This window comes from Xyrauchen texanus, chromosome 4 (genome assembly GCF_025860055.1).
Source record: "Xyrauchen texanus isolate HMW12.3.18 chromosome 4, RBS_HiC_50CHRs, whole genome shotgun sequence".
Taxonomy (NCBI): domain Eukaryota; kingdom Metazoa; phylum Chordata; class Actinopteri; order Cypriniformes; family Catostomidae; genus Xyrauchen; species Xyrauchen texanus.
Window position 1 is genome coordinate 29,212,706 of NC_068279.1, and position 20,894 is coordinate 29,233,599.

General features: G+C 39.2%; 1 protein-coding gene across 1 annotated transcript in view; it reads right to left on the reverse strand.

The window, feature by feature from the left end:
- Nucleotides 1–20,894, reverse strand: part of wdfy3 (WD repeat and FYVE domain containing 3) — a 118,335-nt gene that overhangs the window by 36,240 nt on the left and 61,201 nt on the right. The window contains 19 exon segments of the mRNA XM_052122934.1: nucleotides 714–813; nucleotides 1,045–1,278; nucleotides 1,426–1,605; nucleotides 1,882–2,016; nucleotides 3,130–3,320; nucleotides 3,705–3,922; nucleotides 4,250–4,370; nucleotides 4,603–4,697; nucleotides 4,961–5,122; nucleotides 5,483–5,556; nucleotides 5,813–5,965; nucleotides 6,437–6,627; nucleotides 6,800–6,911; nucleotides 7,854–8,014; nucleotides 8,251–8,482; nucleotides 10,710–10,891; nucleotides 11,619–11,837; nucleotides 14,962–15,062; nucleotides 16,680–16,914. Of these exon segments, the coding sequence (XP_051978894.1) occupies nucleotides 714–813; nucleotides 1,045–1,278; nucleotides 1,426–1,605; nucleotides 1,882–2,016; nucleotides 3,130–3,320; nucleotides 3,705–3,922; nucleotides 4,250–4,370; nucleotides 4,603–4,697; nucleotides 4,961–5,122; nucleotides 5,483–5,556; nucleotides 5,813–5,965; nucleotides 6,437–6,627; nucleotides 6,800–6,911; nucleotides 7,854–8,014; nucleotides 8,251–8,482; nucleotides 10,710–10,891; nucleotides 11,619–11,837; nucleotides 14,962–15,062; nucleotides 16,680–16,914 (3,096 nt within the window).

A 20,894-nucleotide genomic window follows, 5' to 3' on the forward strand; every position in this document is an offset into this window, starting at 1 on the left:
CTATTTCACCTTTTACAAACAAACAAACCAGCCATGTTTGCATTCAAATATTCTCTATAGAGATTACTTTAATCATTAAGAGTCTAATGAAGTACTTATTTTCCTTTATGTTATTTCCTTCCTTATGTATTATTTCCTTTGTTGCAGTGCTTTGAGAAGATGTAGAGTTTCTTAAGTTTATAATAATTATAATACTAGTCAACAACATCAGATTGAAATTATGCCCTATAGTAAGGTTGATTTAAAACAAAAACAAAATGTTTTTTTTTTACTTTGACTTTTAGTCAAGTTCTAAATAAAGAAAATATTTAGATACGAGGAAGTACCTTTAATTTATAAAGTAATTAATTCATTGACTAGATTATTTAAAAAAATGCATTAAAATATGGCTATTTATAATATAAACAAATGTTAAAATATGTTAGAAAAATACTATATTGTTATATATCCTTTTCGTGATATAAAATTATTAATTTTTTGACATAAGATTTTGGTCATATCGCCCACCCCAATGAGTGATATGGCATAATATTACTGTGCTTTTTGTCAGTTTTGGAGCTTGTGTCCATTAACTTTTATAGTATGGATTAGAGCAGCCATGAAAATCTACACTTTATCTCCTTAAGAATAAGAGGTAAATGATACAGAATATAAATTTTTTTATGAACTATTGCTTTAAACCCAAATACAGATGGTTGGGATAATGAACTAACCCAGTAGAACATCTGCAGCGAGGAACTGTTCCATCACACAGTCCAAGATGTAGGACTGAAATTCCTTCTGCTGGGTTCTGGTGGAGCGCTCTGGTGAGGCCTGGTGACAGAACGTAATGTTAGTGTTTCAGTCTTTCTGATGGACACTACCATAATGATTTCTGGCAAGCAACATGACTTTCAAAATCTCTATCAGTGATTAACTACAAGTGCTGTGGGAATAACTACATTTGCAAAGTAAAAATACAAAACACTTTAAACATAATAAAGTCAGGATGAGGTGGAATGAATGCTTCATGTAGCATCCCTGGTAACAAATGAAACCTCTTACCTCTAGCAGAAGGTCAATGATGGGGGTCTGCTTACTGGCAGGCATCATGCATAGGTTGTCCATGATAAGGATCTTCATGAAGTCAAAGACGTACTTCTTGGCTGGGTGGTTGGTTAGGTATGTTTTAGTGCCTACATTACAGTATTCTGATTGACTGCGGTTCATGCCTGTATCTGTTACAAAAGCCTTGAACTCCTCTGTAGGTGAGCCTGCTTCATCATCCAAGTCAGTCACCTGAGAAAACAAGATATTGCTCAATTAAACCACTAACTACAAAGTAATTTTTGTCTTAAGACAAATTGTACAAGGATTTAAAGCAGTTATGTGTAAAGCTGCTAATATAGTTTAATATAATGACACAATCAAATCACAACAGCATACCATCTCTGAGTAGGGACGAATATTGAAAGGGAATACTGTAGCAGCAAGTGTACAAAGGAAGTCTGGACTGTGCCACATGGGTGCCAGGTCTGGGATGTTGTGGTAGAGATAACGGAAAAACTGCATGAGCGTGATGGGATATTCTCTCAGCCATGATCCCTCTTCTTCTGACTGCCAGGGCTGTGATTTAGAAAAGATAAAAAATATCCAATGCTATGTCAGCTTCTGCTCTCATCTTATTTTGAGAAGCCTATGGTAATGAGAACAACTTGCATTTTATATTCTAACAAAATTAATCTCAATGAAACTATTATTCTCCATTTTTTTCTTAACCCCTATCAGTTACAAATTAAAAATATTCTTTATAAACTACCAACGACAACCACAACAATCATCACTATGACAACAGCTGCTCCTGGGAGACATATGTCTTTGGCAGGTGGGTTGGAGACTCACCAGGTTGAGCATACTGCGCAGCATGGCCAAAAGAAGGAACGCTGCTTCAGTGCACAAGTTGTGAATGGAACCCACCACTGTAGCACTGGAGGATGGGATGCCAAATATAAATGTCCAGATCGAGTCCAGGTCAAACTGTGGGAATATAGTGTCACATCAATTTACATGCATTTATTATGGCATTACGAAAATCACTGAACGTGGATGTGGAAGCAGAACATCAATGACAACATGCTGTATTTAATCAACATTAATTAAAAAACAAAAAATGTATTGCAACATTACCCCTTTACTGATTTTGATAAAATGACTTCTAATAGAATGTACAGATGTACAGAGACAATGGCCTTAAACGTAGGGAACAGTCACGAGTGCAGATGGTTAGTGTTAGATGGTTACAATTTTATAAAGTATGTGTGACAGAGATTTGATGAATAAAGGATTATTTTTTTTTTCATCTTTTAACACTGGTACCTAGTTAGCAAATTGCAAGTCACCTTAAAGGTATAGTTCATAAAAAAAAAAAAAAAAAAAAAAAAAACATTCTGCCATCATTTACACACCCTCTCGCCATGTTGTTCCAAACCTGTATGACTTTTTCTTTTCCATGGTCCACAAAAGGTGATATTAGGCAGAATGTCAGGGACTGACAGCCACAGTCACCACTAAATTTCAGTGTATGTAAAAAATAAATAAATAAATGCTAAGAATGTTGAGGGTTACTGATGCTTACATTCTGCATACATTTCTTACTGTGTTCCACAGAAGAAGACAAATCATACGGGTTTGGAGAGACATGAGAGTGAATAGATGAACACTTAACACATAGGTTCCATTATTTACATTAGTTAACGTGAACTAACAATGAACAATACTTTCACAGAATTTATGGCAGCTAAAATTAATTTGAATTAATAAATGCTGTAAAAGTATTGTTCATTGTTAGTTTATCTTAATCAATGGAGTTAACTAATGTTAATAAATAGAACCTTATTGTAAATTATTATAAAATGTATTAATCTTGTTTAATGTTCATTTCAAAATATACAAATGTTTTAATTCGTTTTTTAAATCAAAAGTTGTAAAAGTTGAACTAACATGAACCAACAACGAACAATTGTATTTTTATTGACTAACATTAACAAAGATTAATATATTCTATAAAAATATCTTGTTCATTGTTTGTTCATGATTCCTAATGCAGTAACTAATGTTAACGAATGAAACCTTTGTGATACTGACATGTACCTGCAGGCTGTCAGGCAGCTCTGTGATTGGCTGCTGAATGAAGAGGGCCATGAGCAGGAAGTAAATCTCTGGGACATTGGTGTGTTTGGGCAGTAGTGTTTGCAACACAGGGAATCCTGGGAAATGGCAGGCATCTCGGTTGATTTCACGTACCGTTGACCTGCCCCCTGCACTGCGACCAACGTTAAAGCCTGAGAGAGGATAGGAGAAGAGGAAAGAAGATGAGACAAAAATCAAGAAAACAACCCAGTTTTAAATATATAAATTATATATGGTAGCATACAGTTTTGTTTAAAGTTTTTGCTCATTTCCATTCTTTGTTTAATTTTTACACCAACATAAACACCCAATGCAGCCATCAACAACTAATGAAAGGTTGATTTCAACAAATGTACATTAACATTGTATGAAAAAGGTGGAAAAGTACTTTAAAAGCACAGATTTTCTGCTCTTTAATTCATAACAATTCCTCACAAATCAAAAGATCATATCTATGATACATTTTTCAAGATACATTTTTTGGTTAAGTGGCACTAGTAATAAAATGTTAGGGTGCTGCTAGGCCTCTTACTCACCCAGAACAGTGCCAATCTTATTAGTAAGCACAGAGTCGGTGTGGTCCAGCCAGCCTCCTCCAGACAGACCTTCTTTAAACCGGCTCAGGATGGATTGGTTACTCATCAACACCACCAAGATCAAGAGAGCCGCCGTCACCGTGCTGGAGTGAATGTGCTCTTCCATAAACATCAGCAACCAATCAAAACCCAAGGTGCGTACAAGCTCCTCGCACACCCTGGGGGGCAATTTTAGGGACAAATTCTTCAAGGTGTTGAGACATTTATGCTGAGTGTTAAATATGAATGTAAAGCATATACTGTCAATATAAGTAATAAATGTTGTAAAACAATTCATCAATGCCTTAATTTAGAAACAATTTAATGTAAAACACTTGGACTGTATGAATTTGGCCACACTTACGATGTATCCAATTCCATCTGTTACCAATACCAGATATTAACCCTAAACCAGTTCGCCACAGTTACAATGTTGCTGATGCTCTATAATGCAATGCAATGAAGTCTAATATTTGGAACAAAATTTAATATGGAGCATCATTTACTGTGCATTAACAGTTTTCTTCTCTTTACAGCTGAAGAGCTGCTTGAGCAGGATGTCCAGGAGTCTGTTCCTTAGAAGAATCAGGTTGGATGACAGTAGGCCTCCAAACTCATCATCAACTCCTAAAAACACACATAAAATAATTGAAAAATGTAAAATAATTGAAAAGTGAAATGATACAGTTAAGATTTTGGGGTCTTTTTTCGCTCCTTGTGTAAGACACCTAATAACTGACAATGTTACATTTCCTATGGGTTGGATTTGTTAACAAGGTGATGCTAAATGTTGTTGTCTTGATCCAACAACCTGGTGCTAAACATATTGATACATGCAAGCTTCGGAAAGATGACTCACCTCTGTCAATCTTCTCCTCATTGGTGTTCTCCATAATGACAAACTTCTCACAGACCGCAAATGTCGGCAATGTTGAAGAGATGAACTGCCCAAATCTTGATTTATATAAAAAACATGTCAAGTCAACACAAATCCATCTAGAAAAGCACATACAAGAAAGTTGCTTTACCACGTACAATAAAGGTACCGTTTCTTAATCAAATCAAATTAATCATCAAGCAAGTCCCCAGTCAAGTCACCTCTATATTTAAATCAATATGTTGTGGAGTATTGAAATAGTCCTAAATCAGAATCTGTCACTTCTGATTCAGTCTTCTCTTTATGTGGTTTGAATAGCATATGCTTTAAAAAGGTTTACCTGAGCAGGTCATATGAGTTGGGAAAGCCCTGCAGTAGCAGACTGAGGACGTTGCCGATGGCAGCAATGGTGGGCTGAGACAGAGACTGTTCCCTTAGTGTCAGCAGCAGTTTGGGGATCAGCTGGAACTCCCGCAACAATTTGACATTTTTAGCAGCCTCACTGAGAACACAAACAAATGGACTCAGCTGTAATGATGCAAGTATTGATTCTAAATTATTTATTAAATCGCAGTTCTTAATCTGAAACTCGGATCAAAATTACACCTCCTCATGTTTTTTCTCCCCCTTCTGTGTGTTGCAGTTGATCTCAAATATTTAACATACCATGTTAATCATTTCAGTTCTTCAAGTGCTGCTTAGTATTGCCAAATAACCACCGTGTGTTTTAGTGTGCTCTAAAACACTTCTATAGAGCTCAATAGTAAAGACAGGCCCATGTGCCATTACATGGCAGAAAAGTTTCAATCAACTGTCCTGAATCAATGATTCAATCAAGAGTGTTGGAGTACAGAGGGATTACCTGGATTCAGTAAGAAGTTCAATGAAGTGCTCGAAGAGAGACAAGTGAAGTTCATAAGGAGCATGAAGCCAAACCTGAAAGATCACCAAAAAAAAAATCTAAACTAAAGAATTTAAAGAAAAAGACCAGGTAAAAATATTTTCCTTTTGGTGATACATAATTAATTTTGATCTACTTTGATTTTTAAATATAATATAAAAGCATTGTCCCAAGACCTGCGAGGAGGGGGACCTACCACCCCTCTAAGTTATATCCTATTTATTGGGCCCAGAGCAGAACGGCCCACCTATAACAGCTCTACTACCAAGGCTCCCCATGTCAGCTTCACACCTCAAAATCACACAGTAGATCCTGAAAGGCTGTGGTGTTTGGGATGATGGAGGTCTCGTGGCCACTATCCACAGTGCCAACCAGGGAGAAGGTCAAGTGCAGGATATGGCTGTTCAACAGAGGACGTTTCTTCTTCAGTAACATGGCCAACAGCTGTAACAGAAGATGATCAGTTAAAGTTCTGAAACTTATTTTGGACAAAGAGAATAATATAGAAAATAGATGACACTAAATTTATACAAGAAAGCACTTCTGGTTATTAGAAAGAATGATCTGCTATATTCTCATCCTTATTTCAGTGATCAGAAGTTTAATTTAAAATACAACCAAACACTCTTAAAACACCAGGAAATATTACAGTATATCTACAGACCTACTAAAAGCAGTAGGAGAGTAAATAAGTGTATGTTCTCAGCAATAATTGCCAAGCCAGCCCCACCCATATGAACCCCCACTTATCACATCAGTTTTTGTCACCAGTTGTGCCAGATTATACAACAGACCGGGCTCACTGTATTCATTTTATTTGCCACCTCATTGACTCATAACAGCCTACAGATATAGCTAAGGGAATCCAGGACATCCTTAGTTCAAAGGTCATAGTGTGATATTATTGTAACCCACCTGGTACCCTTTAATACGCTCCATCTCCCTGCTAGCTAGTGGGTTGCTCTTGACGACACATACTAGTGCTTTAACTGCTGCGTAAAGACCCTCCACGTCTGACGCCATGGCAACCAGGCCCAAAATGGCTGCAGCCCCTCCAGTGTACTGCAGGTTGGTGGCAACTGGTTTAGTTACGAAAGCACGCACACCTTGATAGAACAAGATTGCAGATATGAAAGCATAGCATAAACAGCTGGTTTACCAGATGAGCTGGGCAACACATTTTTTCATTAATGTTTTAGAATGTGTTATTTTATTCAACCACAAACCTAGGTTTTCCTAATGGGGAAACAACACATGTATGACTGAGTTAGCACTCACCAAGGTAACCAATGACTGCTGCTCCAATGGTTCTGGCTGGTCCATTGAGATGACCCACAGCATTATGGACTAGCTTGACTGGTGTGGCACTTTCATGAGAGGAAACCCCCAACTGAAAGAGGATGAAAATATCACTATGAGTGAACATGTCTATAAGTAAAGTAGACAGTTGTAAAAACATGCCCTGTCCTTCTCTGGTTAATCTAGCTGCACCTGTGAAGGCAGATCTGTCCCAAACTTTGAGAAAAGCGTTTAAGGGATTGCTCATCCAAAAACAAAGATTCTAAACTAAATCAGCCTCAGGCCATTCCATATGTGAAAGACTTCAGCAGAACAACAACATTTTTGAATAAAATGCAATATGATAGGTGAGGGTTAGAAACAGAACAATATTTAAGTCTTTTATTTAATCTAAATCTCCTCTTTCACTTTTACATCCACATTATTCATTTTGTTTTTTACTAGTGGAGGCTGGTCAAAGGTGGAGATTTATAGTAAAAAAAAAAGGAATTAAATATTGATCTGTTTTTCACTCACACCTATCATATCACTTCTGAATATATGAATTTAACTATTGGAGTCATATGGATTATTTTGTGCTGCCTTCAAGTGCATTTGAAGATTCAAGTTTCTGGCAATCATTCACTTGAGCTGAGATATGTATTCTAAAAGTCTTTATTTGTGTACTGCAGAAGAAAGTAAGTCATACACATCTGGGATGGCATGAGGGTGCATAAATGATGAGCGCATTTTCCATTAATTCCTTTTCTTCAGCTTTTCATTGAAGAAAAGTTGCTGTTTTTTTTAATCATGCTGCAGGTATTTTTTTTTTTTGACAGTTTTGAGATATATAATCACTAAAGATAACGTAAAGGACAAATTAAATTGAGGTCACAACTAAAAGTTGTTTAGTGTCAGAAGATTATGGTCATTTTGCATTTAATGGCAAAATATGTTTTTATAAATGTAAACATTTATAAAAACATGTTAAAAAAAATAATTTATTTCAAGAAACAAAAATAAAATTTAAAAATCCATAAAAAAGGGTGCTTACCTGCTTGGCGATGGCTTTGCTGTCCAGTTTGTTGTAGAACTTTCTGATCTTGGCCATGGTGAGAGTGGAGACTGAGTGTGCAAAGAGACTAAAGGAGACCTTCTCCTCAGGTACCAATGCAACAGGACAAGATGGCACAGCCTCAGTCTTTGAGTCTTTACCTGGACATACAGTATGAGAAGAAAAGCTTACAATTATACATGATTGCTGTCATAAGCCACAAGCAACCACAGGATCCAATTCATGCACTTCACTAGACAACACATGCAAACTAAAACATTTAATGAATACAATGTCCATTACTTTACAGTAAAACATATAACTACTTTAATGTCAGTCTTTGTTTAGTTCCATAGTCCCTAGTTATTCACCACATTGGGAAAACACAGGTACTTACAGGGCAAGTAAACAGCTTGGAAACTGCCCACATAATTGGGCCCCAGCTCATTGATGGCAGCCACACTGGCAGCAGTCAGCACCTCCTCCAAAAAGTGGGTGGGCCCCAGTCGCCAGATTAGCGCAGAGAGCTGGCGTTGGGCCGGTGGTGTACCAATGTAGCTGTACACCGTGCTCAGCACAGGTGGGTTTGTGGAGGCAGAACCGCCAGGAGCATTGTGAACATAGTGCAGCTACGAAGACAATCACAGTGAACAACAAGAGATGCGAGTGAGACTATGAGTGCTTCTCATTTCTTAAATTTCCTCACTCCTCCACCCAGAAACCAATCAAAGTCCTCCATCATGAAGAATGCATAAATTCTCTAAATGCACAGCGAGAAGGCAATGGCCGAGTGCAGAGGAAGCTTTGAGGATGCTTGAGTGAGGAAGTACAGGAGAATTCTATGTGGAAAACTTTGGTCGAAGCACCAAACGCATGCATAAATCTCATCCCCCTCCACATCTCACACAACAGTTTTAGATCATGTTTCACATTTGCAGTTTAAATTAACTATAATTGTCACATACTTTACCAGTGTACCTTGAATTATTATGATTTTGTATGACTATTAATTTATTGGGTTTCAACAACATAACGGCAAGCATTCCTAGGTAATGCAGTTATGTAGAGGTGCCGCTTTGAAGTGAGTGAGTGAGCTTGAGTGAGCAGGATATTCCATTTTATGAATCCATCTTGCTTTGATTCTTCTGTCCTTGTTTCCTTTCCTTCCATCCTTTCCTTGTTTCCAAAGAGGGAGGAGTTAGGAAGCCAGAAAAGGAAACAAGGATGCACAATTTCAGAAATGAGATGCACCCCTTATCGGTCTCTAAAACAAGAAGTTGTTTTCAAACAATTTTGCTTACTGTACAGTTTGCAGTGGTGAGGATTTAAACATGAGCATAAAACTGAAAGCTCAGAAGTATTGGTTTACCACAGCATATTTTTGTTCATAATGTCAGGTTTTTCCAACATTGTGTGTGGGCATCAAAAATGTCTCCAAAAGGATAATGATCACTTACATTAAGGGGATCAGCCAACAGTTCCAACAAGGAAAATGGTTTAATAAACATACTAAAACATTTAATTAATGTTTCATATACATTTAATTAAAATCTTAAAGTGCAAAAAGGGGTTGTTAAGGGGTTAGGGGAAGAAAATATCATTAGATCAGTATAAAAATATAGATGTTAATGCAAGGTCCCCACCTTGAAAGAAAATCAAACGTGTGTGTGTGTGTGTGTGTGTGTGTGTGTGTGTGTGTGTGTGATCTGCATGTGAGTCAGGAACAGGTAATGAACAGATTTTGTGGCTAATTTGTTGGATAGGGATGTTCAGATGCATAATTATTTACAGGGAGTCTTGGGAACAGGTGTTATAGCAACTCTCTCTAGGACTCAAAACATGATTTGCAGTGCATCACCATATATATGTCGATATAATGAATCAGGTTAAGTACAATGTCCCATGTAGAGTAATCAATTTGTTTCTGAGTTATGCTGAAAGACGTTAAGTGATATCACTTGGAATGGGGCAGGATATTCTGACCACAGAAATGGCAATGTGAGCAGCATGTACAATGCTCTAGTAAGTACTCTACTACAACCTTAACGTACCTCTTTCATACAAGGCCACTTTCTGGTTTGTTTGACCTACAGTAATTTTTTAAGGGATAGTTTCCCCAAAAACCTCATCATTTCTTCAGCAGAACACAAATGAAGATTTTTAGAAGAATATATCAGCTCTGTAGGTCCATACAATACAAGTGAATGGTGATCAGACATCTGTAGCTCCAAAAATCAGGTAAAGGAAACATAAAAGTAATCCATATGAATCCATATCTTCAGAAGCGATATAATAGATGTGGGTGAGAAACAGAACAATATTTAAGTCCTTTTTTACTCTAAATCTCCACTTTTACATGTGAACATGGAACTAAATAGGCACCACATGTGACTCAGATGTAAAAGCAAAAGTGATATTTAAAACTTATATTTTTATCTGTTTCACCCCCACACCTATTATATCGCTTCAGAAGATATGGATTTAAACACTTGAGTCTTATGGATTACTTTTAGGTTTCATTTTTGAGATTTTTGGAGCTACAAATGTCTGATCACCATTCACTAGCATTGCATGAACTTACAGAGCTAAAAATCTTAATTTGTGTTCTACAGAAGAAAGAAAGTCATCCACATCTGTGATGTAATGAGGGTGAGTAAATGATGAGAGAATTTTCATTTTTGCTTGAACTATCCCTTTAATTCACTATAAATGATGTCTTTAAAAATAATTCCATGGTCCTCATTTACAAATGCAAAGCTTTTTGTGAATAAGCTGGATAGGACAATAAAAGCAAATGCAACATATACTTTCCCCATCACTTTAGTCAAAACAAAAAGTTCTGGAGCTGAGCCACACCTTGACTGTGCTGACCATCTGGCCATCGATGTAGAGAGTTGCCATGCTGTTCTTCAGCATTCCTTTGCTCATAACCAACACCAGGTGGTGCCACTGTCCCTCAGTGATGAGGTCAGTACAGCGGAAGCGAGCACAGCAGGGAAGGATCTCATAGAAGGAGGACTCCTCACTGAAGTCATCCACTGCATGAGGAGAGAGGAAATGATGTCAGAGCACTAAACTGCAAAGGGAGAGAACCTTTCCCCTGCAATTCATAAGGAACAATCTCTATAACCCAACATATAAATACTTTATTTGTCGAAATGTTGTTTGCCCACAATACATAAATGTGATGACATCACAAGCCCAAAAATATTTACAGTGCTTGCAAGGAATCTTAGTATTGATATTCCTCAAATATTCTGGTTAGGGTTTGCTCAAAATCTCTAACTCCAAGTATTAAACTTGACAAATTAATTTAATCAGAACAATCGTTTTGTAGATAATTTAATAGATATGAATTGCAATTAGGCTTCTCTCTTACATCTGTTCGCATACTGAATTCTGATTGGTCTCATCTCTCTTGCATATACACAAACATTTACAAAAATGCCTTTACATTGCAATCAAAGCTTAAAACCTAAACTTTAATTGAAGCATTGGAAGTGCTGGTATTTCCATTAAGAAATACAAACTTATTTTTAAATAGATTTTTTAAATATTCACATTAACAGTACTAAAAATGTATTGTGAATGTTTGTAGTTAATATTTCTTGGTCTTCATACAGAGATAAAAATGCAAAAATGAACATCTGATTTGAGAAAAAAAAAGTTACATCCCACAACATTTGATTTATATTAAACCTTTGCAGACATCAACACAAACTGAAGCTGTAGAACATGAAGTGAAAGAGGTGTAGAAACACTTGCTGTAGCTCTGAAGCAGCTCTTCCTTGGTGGACACGATGAGAGATCGGTCCTTAGCGGAGAGCACGATGGCTAAGCACACGTAGTGCTGCTCAGACGAGGTGGCCCTTCGCACCACTGTGAGAAGACGTACAGCGTGGCTCTGGGGTGTTGTGCTGAAGCGTTCAACGCAAAACCACGTCGAGTAGCTCAGGCCAGATGGGGGTGGAAATAAGCGCTCGCCTAGAGAGATGAGAATTTTTCACATTAGGGGCAACTTTCTTAACGAACTACAAGTGTATTTTTCATTCAATATCCTCTGGATAAAGAATGTTACATAACATTAACCTTCAACAATGCATACAAATGTATGTCTACTTTTTATTGGCCAGTTAAGATTGCTTTTAAATTCTACTATTGCTTGAACATGAACTGAATTGTTGGAAAGGGAGTATTCAAGTGGTGTTATTAAACAAATCCACTCTATAAAAATATATAGCATTTCACACCTTACTGAAACAGTGTTTTCAATGGTCTCACATTAAAACCTTTAAAGGTAAAGCTCACCAAAAAACAAAAAAAAACAAAAAAAAAAACAATCTGTCATCCTTTACAACACAAAAGCAGATGTTAGGCATGCTGTTGTCACCATTTACTGATTTCACTGAAACGGTTTATCCCATACAATGACATTGAATGGTGACTGAGACTAAACATTCTTTTTAACATCTCCTCCTGTGTTCCACAAAAGAAAGTCATATTAGTTTGGAACAATAAGAGGGTGAGTAAATGATGACAGAATTTTCATTTTTGGGTGAACTATCCCTTTAAGTGAACCACCTTATTACTATCCTGGAATTATTTTTGTATAATAACCTCTTACTCATGAGTGCACATTCTTGAGATTTTAATCCAAGCCACTTAGATACACCAAATCCACTTTGGCCAGCACCCTAACACCCAGGACACCCCTGACAGAAAGACGGGAACAGTGGACCAGCCTGCAAGGAATCTGAATGAAACCCTCTAAGCAGGAATGATGATGTCGTCAACAAAAAATAGGTCAGAGGACATGATGCAGTAGTCTATCTATAAATACTGAAATCAATCCTTTACATTCAAGAAAGAAAGAAAGAGAGAGAGAGAGAGAGAGAGAGAGAGAGAGAGAGAGAGAGAGAGAGAGAGAGAGAGAGAGAGAAAATGGGGCGGATGAACAAGAGAGAGTAAAACAAAGAGAGAAAGACAGGAAAGGAGTGAGTTAGAGAGTCAGCGAGGCCTGAATCACCTCATTAATACTACATAGGCACTTCTACGCCCACTCAAGTCTGAGAAACTCAAACAGATGCAAATACACACACACATAATTTCTGTATCTGCTCTGTCAAGTTTCAGTGCACTCTCTCTTTTCTCTAGACTCCAGCATCTTTGAAAAGATTCAGTCACACTCCTGTGCTTTCGTTCGTTCTCTACCTCTTGCCTGTCAAGTGCCGACACTCTTCCCAATTTCTGCCAAGCTGCTATGACCTCCTTTGAGAACCCATCTTCATAACTCATAAACAAACTCCTTTTTTCCCAAACAACATATTTTAATGTTTAAATACTCTCTCTTTCCGTGGCTTAATATGCAGGAACAACCAGAAATAAGCCATTTGTAAGTTGATTTTCCAGGAATATGTAATCACCCGCCAGCACAGCATTGCAACATTAGTTCAACCCAAAGTGTGAGTTTGGAGAAGGGGAATCTCTTTTTCCAAAGAAAGGGACGGAATAATGAATTTTGTTTAGTGATGCTAATAGTGCAGAAATTTCACTCTTCACCTTTAAAGGTGCACTCAGTAACTTTTTGATCGATTTGCCTGAGGAGAGGAAGAAAACACATGTCCACATGCACTCCAAACAGCTCCAAGGTGATGTAGATCACAAAATATAACTGAATTATAATGGAAAAATTTAAAATAAGGAAATTCAGAAGCACTGTCATCATGAAATAAAGCAGAGCCAGATCTGGCATTCCACTTAAGCAAAACCTGCATGTCAGCATCTAAAAAGCAAACAACCTGGCATTAAATCTTTAATGCATCCTTTATTAAAGTTCAAATAATAAGGAAGTGAATCATAAAAAAAAAGAATAAAAAAAAAGGCATTTCTCTGTGGGGTCAGGGCCACGTCTATGAGTCTCGTGAAAGGGGAGAGATTGAAACTGCACCCGACTGAAGCACCCGACTGAAGCACCCTCTGGCGCGGGGACACCCGTACCTCATGCGCGTTTGCTGTAGCTAGATTAATAATGTGATGGATTGCGACGTATTGAATCATAATATACAGTAGCCTATGTGTATGTGTGTATCTTATTATGAAGTAAATCGGAAATACGCAGCTCTATTAAGATAGAGTTTGTTTTTGTGAGTTATTCTTTTTTGGCTTGTTTTCCAAAATGAATATCTAAAACTCCTTTAAAACAATGTACATTTACATTAGTAGCTATACAACAGAAGAAAAAATATTTCTTGGAGAATGTTGAATACAATATTTTATATTTAAAGATTTTAAAATATCTAAAAACAGCCTACATAAAACAAGACAAATTTACAGTACACGAGAAGCTACATATAAGATATTTAGACTTGCTTTTAGAGAATATGTGGAAAACAAGTGAAACCAAGACAAAATAATCTTGATTACAATAGGTTTTTCAGTGAATTTTTACTGAATTAAACTTAATAAAAAAAAAAAAAACTTTTCCCTTGGAATTCAGTGAATGTCATTTAGAGATATTTTTAAAAGATGATTTTGTCCTCTTTATTGTTAGTAAGCATGTGTAAGTCGAGGCACAAGCTGAATAATGATTAATCGTTGCAATAATCAACCAAACTGTCGTTAATAATCATTCTAATAACCGTTAGATTAGTTGATTATCAAAATAATCGTTAGTTGCAGCCCTAATTCAAACACAGTAGTTAGCAGTTCCAGACGCCATTGTACACATTCACTATTTACAATCAGCCGTAATTAATTTAATCCAAGAGAGAAAGTGTCCAATAGCAAGTCAGTTACTGAGATTAATCGAGTAGTATACAGCTGGTCATGTGATTGTAAGATGGCATGCCCCATGTAGAATAAAACAGCTTTTATATGGTACAATTCATAGTTAATTTCTTTAGGAGTAAAACATTTTTAATTGGTAAACATTACTGAGTGCTCCTTTAATAGATGAATAACTAGCATACTTTATCAATTTAATGTACATTTTATTCATATTTTGGGCTTCATCTTCATAAAGATTTGCATTTCCTCATTAAAGTAAAAGGCTGCTGGCTGTTGTTATGCAAATCAAGGGGGGTAAGTTTGTGTGTGTTTGTGTACAGACCGTTTCCCATGCCGCTGACTACTGCCCCGTCACTGACTCCAGATGTGTTGGCATTGCTGGATGGTGCATTGTGAGGGGCCAGACTGGGCAAAAACAAACAACTGGAGAGAGCAGAAAATAAGGAGGAAATAAAAAATAAATGTCAGTTGATCAGGAATGCCAGTGGGCCAAGCATTTTGAAGATTTATTCTTGCTTTTCTGCGATTAAGATCAAATGTGAGAATATTTCACATTGGTAGATTTATTTTTGAGGGTGTCATGCTTTATTTAACATTTACACGATGTGCTTATCACAACAGCACTGCATTACATTGTTTATACCACATAAAAAAAAAAAAAACAGGCAATCAGACTAAATGTTCATGATGTTTGAAGGTTTACAAACACATATGACAATGGGTGCGCACCCATGCAATGTTGCTGTCAATCTCTAATTCATTAAGCATTCTGTGATTCATCAAATAAATAGAAAACCCAGTGTCACTCAGAACAGGACAGCTTCTAAAGGAGTCTCTATGGAGGCTAATCAACTCTGACAAAGGAAGCCTCACATGTCATTTTATTATTAAAATAAGCTGTGGCCTAATGAATATCCCAGCCAACACCAAACATACAAGCAGGCACCCAAACACAGCTACACATTAACACTCCCTCACCAGACGTGTGTGTGTGTGTTTATGTGAGGGTTAGTGTCCACCCCCTCCAGTCTGAGCACTGCCTCGGAACACAAAAAGCTTCAAAGCTTCAAACTAAAGCTTCACCCCAGATGTGGCGGCACCATTAGGCTAGTCTGCATGCCCCAATATGGAAAGTGTTTACATGAATTTTTCATGAAGGCAAATGGAGATCACACTGTGTGTGTGTGTGTGTGTGTGTGTGTGTGTGTGTGTGTGTGTGTGTGTGTGTGTGTGTGTGTGCGTGTGCATGCATTTTTCAGTATTTGTGAGATGAAATGTGAGCCGATACAAGTGATTTTTAATTATTATTAATAATTATTATTATTCAATTATTCTGAACTCCATGTTTCTATGTTCTGTACTCCTATTCGGACGTACAGTAAGAGAGAATTTAAGGATACTGGAGGATTTTGCATAAGATGCATAAAAAAATTCACATTTTAGTTTTTCCGTTTAGCTGGTACAGGTTGAATGGGAATTTGTGGCATTTAAGTCCACTGTGCAGTAGATGTGTGTGTAATAGCACTGTTAAACTTCCAGAAATGCCTTTAGGAGACACAGTAACAAAATTCAGTCTGTTACAAGTAGTATTTGAAGCATGTGGGTCACAGAGCTTTCAGCCCATTTAAGAAACATTAACATCCCATCTAATAATTTGGAAAGAAAACAAAAATATAATCATTGTGCTTTAATAATTAATGAAAACTCTGATATATTAAAAGATCTCTTATTTTCAGTTTACATTCCATTCTGATGGGATTATGTTGAACAGAAACAGATGAAGGCTCTGTGTGGATTCTTTCTTACGCTTTGAACTGTGATACGTTGAGAGATTGCAAGCCTCTGTTTTTGGGAGCTTTAAAGTAGGTCAAACTTTTAAAAGCACATCACTGAATTTATATTTAATCAATGAATGCATTTGGTAAATGCAATACATATCTGATGCCAAACAGATAAAAGGATATCTGTTGTTTACAAACAGTGACTATGTAAACAAATAACCTTTTGATCTTCAAAGAGAGTTGACACTGTCAGCCTTACCCAAATCCCTCTAATGATGTGTCAAACTCCACAAACGCAGGTGTGTCAGAGGAACCATGGAGACGAATGTCATGGGGCGTTGTCATGGAGACCAGGCACTTGACTCGGGTGAGGGGAACGGTGCTACCCTCGGCAGAGCGAACCAAACTTCTGCTGATTCGGTATTGGCTGTTGTCCTCATTAATAGTGAACACACTGTCCGGCCCAAAACCCTCCATGGATAAGGTCATGCTGTCTGGAAGTGCAAAAGGTCAAAAGTTGGTTGGGTACAACTACATACACAATAAAGCTACAAAACACCTTTAAAGTACAGTTCACTCAAAAATTACCCTTTCATTTATTCATTCTCATGCTGCTCCAAACCTATATGACAATCTTTGTCCTGTGGAACACAAAAGAAGACAAAAGGCAGAATGCAACTTCAGTCACTATTCACGGTCTGGTATGGGAAAAAAAAAAGGAAAGTGAATGATGACTGGGGCAAACATTCTGCCCAACATCTCCTTTTGTGTTCCATGGAATATAGAAAGTTATATGGTCTTGGAATAACGCGAGGGTGAGTGAAATATGACAGTATTTTCATTTTTGGGTAAACTATGCTTCTAAGTTTTGAAACAGTCAGGCTCGTCTAGTAAATTCTCAGCCTGATCTCATGAAATTTACGTGAACATTTTGCAATTCACAATTTTAAGCTATATAACATGTTTGGCTGCAGGTTTCCAGTGAAATGTCCAGCTGGGGGCGCCAAAAGAGAGTAAAATTGTGTAGTGTTATGACAAGGTTTTAAGGTGATTTTAGATGGATGTTGGATGGCATACCTCCCTAATGTATAACTTTTACCTGAACATAACCAATAGTGTTTTAAAATATGAGAAGTAAAAAAAGACATCTTTACCTTATTAATGCCTAAATCTAGCCAGTAGTGTTTTAAAACATATATGAGATGCTAAAAAGACATCTTTACCTTATAACCTGAACCTAACCAGTAGTGTTTTAAAACGCAGAAGCGAAATGAAAAAGTACATTTTCTGAAGCAACCACCATATTTCATGCTGCTTCTATGACTCTGTAATGTCATGTTGAGTTTTTGGCTGGACTTGAACCGCAGTCCTCCGACTCCATGGCCAACGCCCTATAAGGTGAACTACTGCACAAGCAAATCATGTTGGACTGTAACACAAGCATTAAAATGTATTGTTTCTCAAAAGATGTGTTAGAGTAAAAGTGTCGATTTCATAAAATAGCAGGTTCTGAGTAATAGAGAGAAAAACAAGTATTTATGAAGTCATAATCAGCCATTTAAGTCATGAACTGAGAGAAAATGTATATAACACACAGTTGTTGTAGCGCTTCTAGCGTTCATTTCTCCTGGAAACTGCAGGGAATTGTATCTGGAGTCACATATATCAAGTTGATTGCAAATCATGATGTAATTTAGATTATATTTAAGTAATAATTTGCACTTCACCTAATTAACAATATTAATCCTTGCTGATAAATATTTTTGGAAATATTCTGAGATAACAAAATATCAGAAACAAGAGTTAGTTCTGAAAAATGTCTAGAACAGTTTGTTTGCAGATTGGTTTGGTATTTTGTTATCAATGCAAATAATGTTTCTGTTGGTGTTTAAAGAGTGAACCAGTGTAATGGTGCGTTCACATACAATGCTGGCGCAAGTTTGACCGCTGGATTAAACGTCTGTTTAAACTCACGTTCGCACGAGTAACATGAATCCGCAAGCATTCCCCCTTCTCTTCCGGTAAAGGACAGGAGGAGGGGCTTCTACGACAACTTATCTTTCCGCCATCAACCATGGCCGATATCACAACGATTGCGGCTCTGTATCTGTTGTGGAAGTCCCAGATATGTTGACGTTCCCTATCGAGAGGTCTCTCCTATTGCGTAAGTAGCTTACGCTATGGGAAAACTCCGTTTCTCGAGAAATATTGAAGTCTTTATGTAAAACGCATTGCAGCTGCACAGCAGACAGCAATGAGCGAGGCAGCTCATTGCTGCCTCGCTCATTGCTGCCCGTCATGAGAGTTCTTTAGATTTAATCTCCTTCAGCAAAGACCTTCTCTTCGCTGGATCCTCCGGATTGTTGGAGTCTTTCGCCCGCCGTCGAAAAGCCTACAGCAGGACCGCTAAGAGGACGCCGGCGCCTTCAGCCGCCTTCGAAGCCTTCTGCTACGCCATCCGGCGCGCATCGCTATATCCTTTTACTGCAAGCGCTCGCCTCTGCGACGCTTTTTGATTGAGTAAAAGAGTAATTTTTCAAGGCGTTGTTGCAAATGCCTTCAGCCTGCGCCTCGTGCAGAGGCCCTCTTCCTGACGGGGATCGTCACATCATTTGCACTCGCTGCCTGGGACCTGACCACGCAGAAGCTGCTCTCACTCGAGGCGGATGCCCCGAATGTGACTCCCTGGGCCTCACCGAGCTGCGCGCTCGCTTTGCCGCCTTCGCCGCGAACGAGCCTGCTACCACCGTGCTGCCGTCCCCTCTGTTCGAGCCGCGCAAGAAAAAGCGCCGCTCACGGAGGCCGCCAGAGCACGTGGACTTCAGTGACGTCACGCCGGGCCAGTCCCCGTGTGCTTCACCACTACCCGAGAACTCCCCGCCGCCAGTCCATTTCAACGCAGGCGGACCAGCACCCCTCCAACAGAGCGGTGGGTCTCGTCTCGTTCGGCGCGTCAGGGGACGACGGTGAAAAGGATGACAGCCTTTCCATTGACGCTGCATCCGACGACTGGCCGGGCTCGGCCTTCGCCAGAGCACGCGAACTTCAGTGACGTCACGCCGGGCAAGTCCCCGCGTGCTTCACCACTACCCGAGAACTCCCCGCCGCCAGTCCATTTCAACGCAGGCGGACCAGCACCCCTCCTACAGAGCGGTGGGTCTCGTCTCGTTCGGCGCGTCAGGGGACGACGGTGAAAAGGATGACAGCTTTTCCATTGACGCTGCATCCGACGACTGGCCGGGCTCGGCCTTCGACCCCGCGCCGTCGACATTAGCGGACACGAGCACGGGCACCAGTGTGGACTCAGAGATCGTCCGCATCCTGTCTAAAACGGTAAGAGAGTTCACTGAACGCTTCACTGAAGCTCGGAAGGATTCGCAGGCTATGCGTCACTTCCTGCCCAAGCGCTCCAGCTCGTCACAGAGCCGCCAGAGACCGCCTCAGCAGCAGCAGCGAGCCAGGGCGGCGCCTCCCGTCTCCAAAACGTGTAAAACATTACCCAGTCCCCTTACAGGCGGCTGGAAATGTCTGTACAGCAGTCAATGGGCCAGTCACAGAACTCGCTCACCTGCAATCAAACGCCGTTTTAACGGCAACACACAGAAATCACATTTTCTGCCTGTGTCACTAAGAGGTCACGTGTCCACACTAAAGTGCGCATTCCCACATATCAATACTGTCCAAACAGTGCCAAATACTTCCCCAGCTCAGCTGGACGCTCCATAAATGTAGATCGTGTGCCTATTGTCATGTATGCACCACTACACACAAGCACTGTTCCCACAGTTATAAACACTTCCCCAGTAAAAGCGGGAAATACTATAAAGGTAGCGAGCGTGCCTGCTGTGATGCATGCACCCCACACAAACACTGTATACATGGCCAAAAACCCCGCCGCGAGCGGGAGGCTTTATGAAAGTGGCGCGCGTGCCTACTACAGTATATGCACCCCCACCCATAAGCACTGCCCATACAGTTCCAGACAGTTCTCTAGCTCATGCCACGAGCATCACAGATGCGACGCGCAAGCCAAGAAACTCCCCGCTAAGAGCGGGAAGCTTTATGAAAGTGGCGCGTGTGCCTATTACAATGTATGCACCCCCACCCGTAAACACTGTCTATATAGTTTTCAAATATTTCTCCAGCTCATGCTGCGAGCATTACGGAGATAGCGCGCGTGCCTGTGATTTCACACGCACCCCTGCACTCGGCACTCAACACAGCTGCTCAGCGCGCGCCCGCGCCTCTGAGAGCTGTAAGCTCAGTGTTAGCACATTTTCTGCCTGTGTCACTAAGGGGTCACGTGTCCACACTAAAGTGCGCATTCCCACATATCAATACTGTCCAAACAGTGCCGAGTACTTCCCCAGCTCAGCTGGACGCTCCATAAATGTAGATCGTGTGCCTATTGTCATGTATGCACCCCTAAACACAAACACTGTATGCATAGCCAAAAAACCCCCGCCGCGAGCGG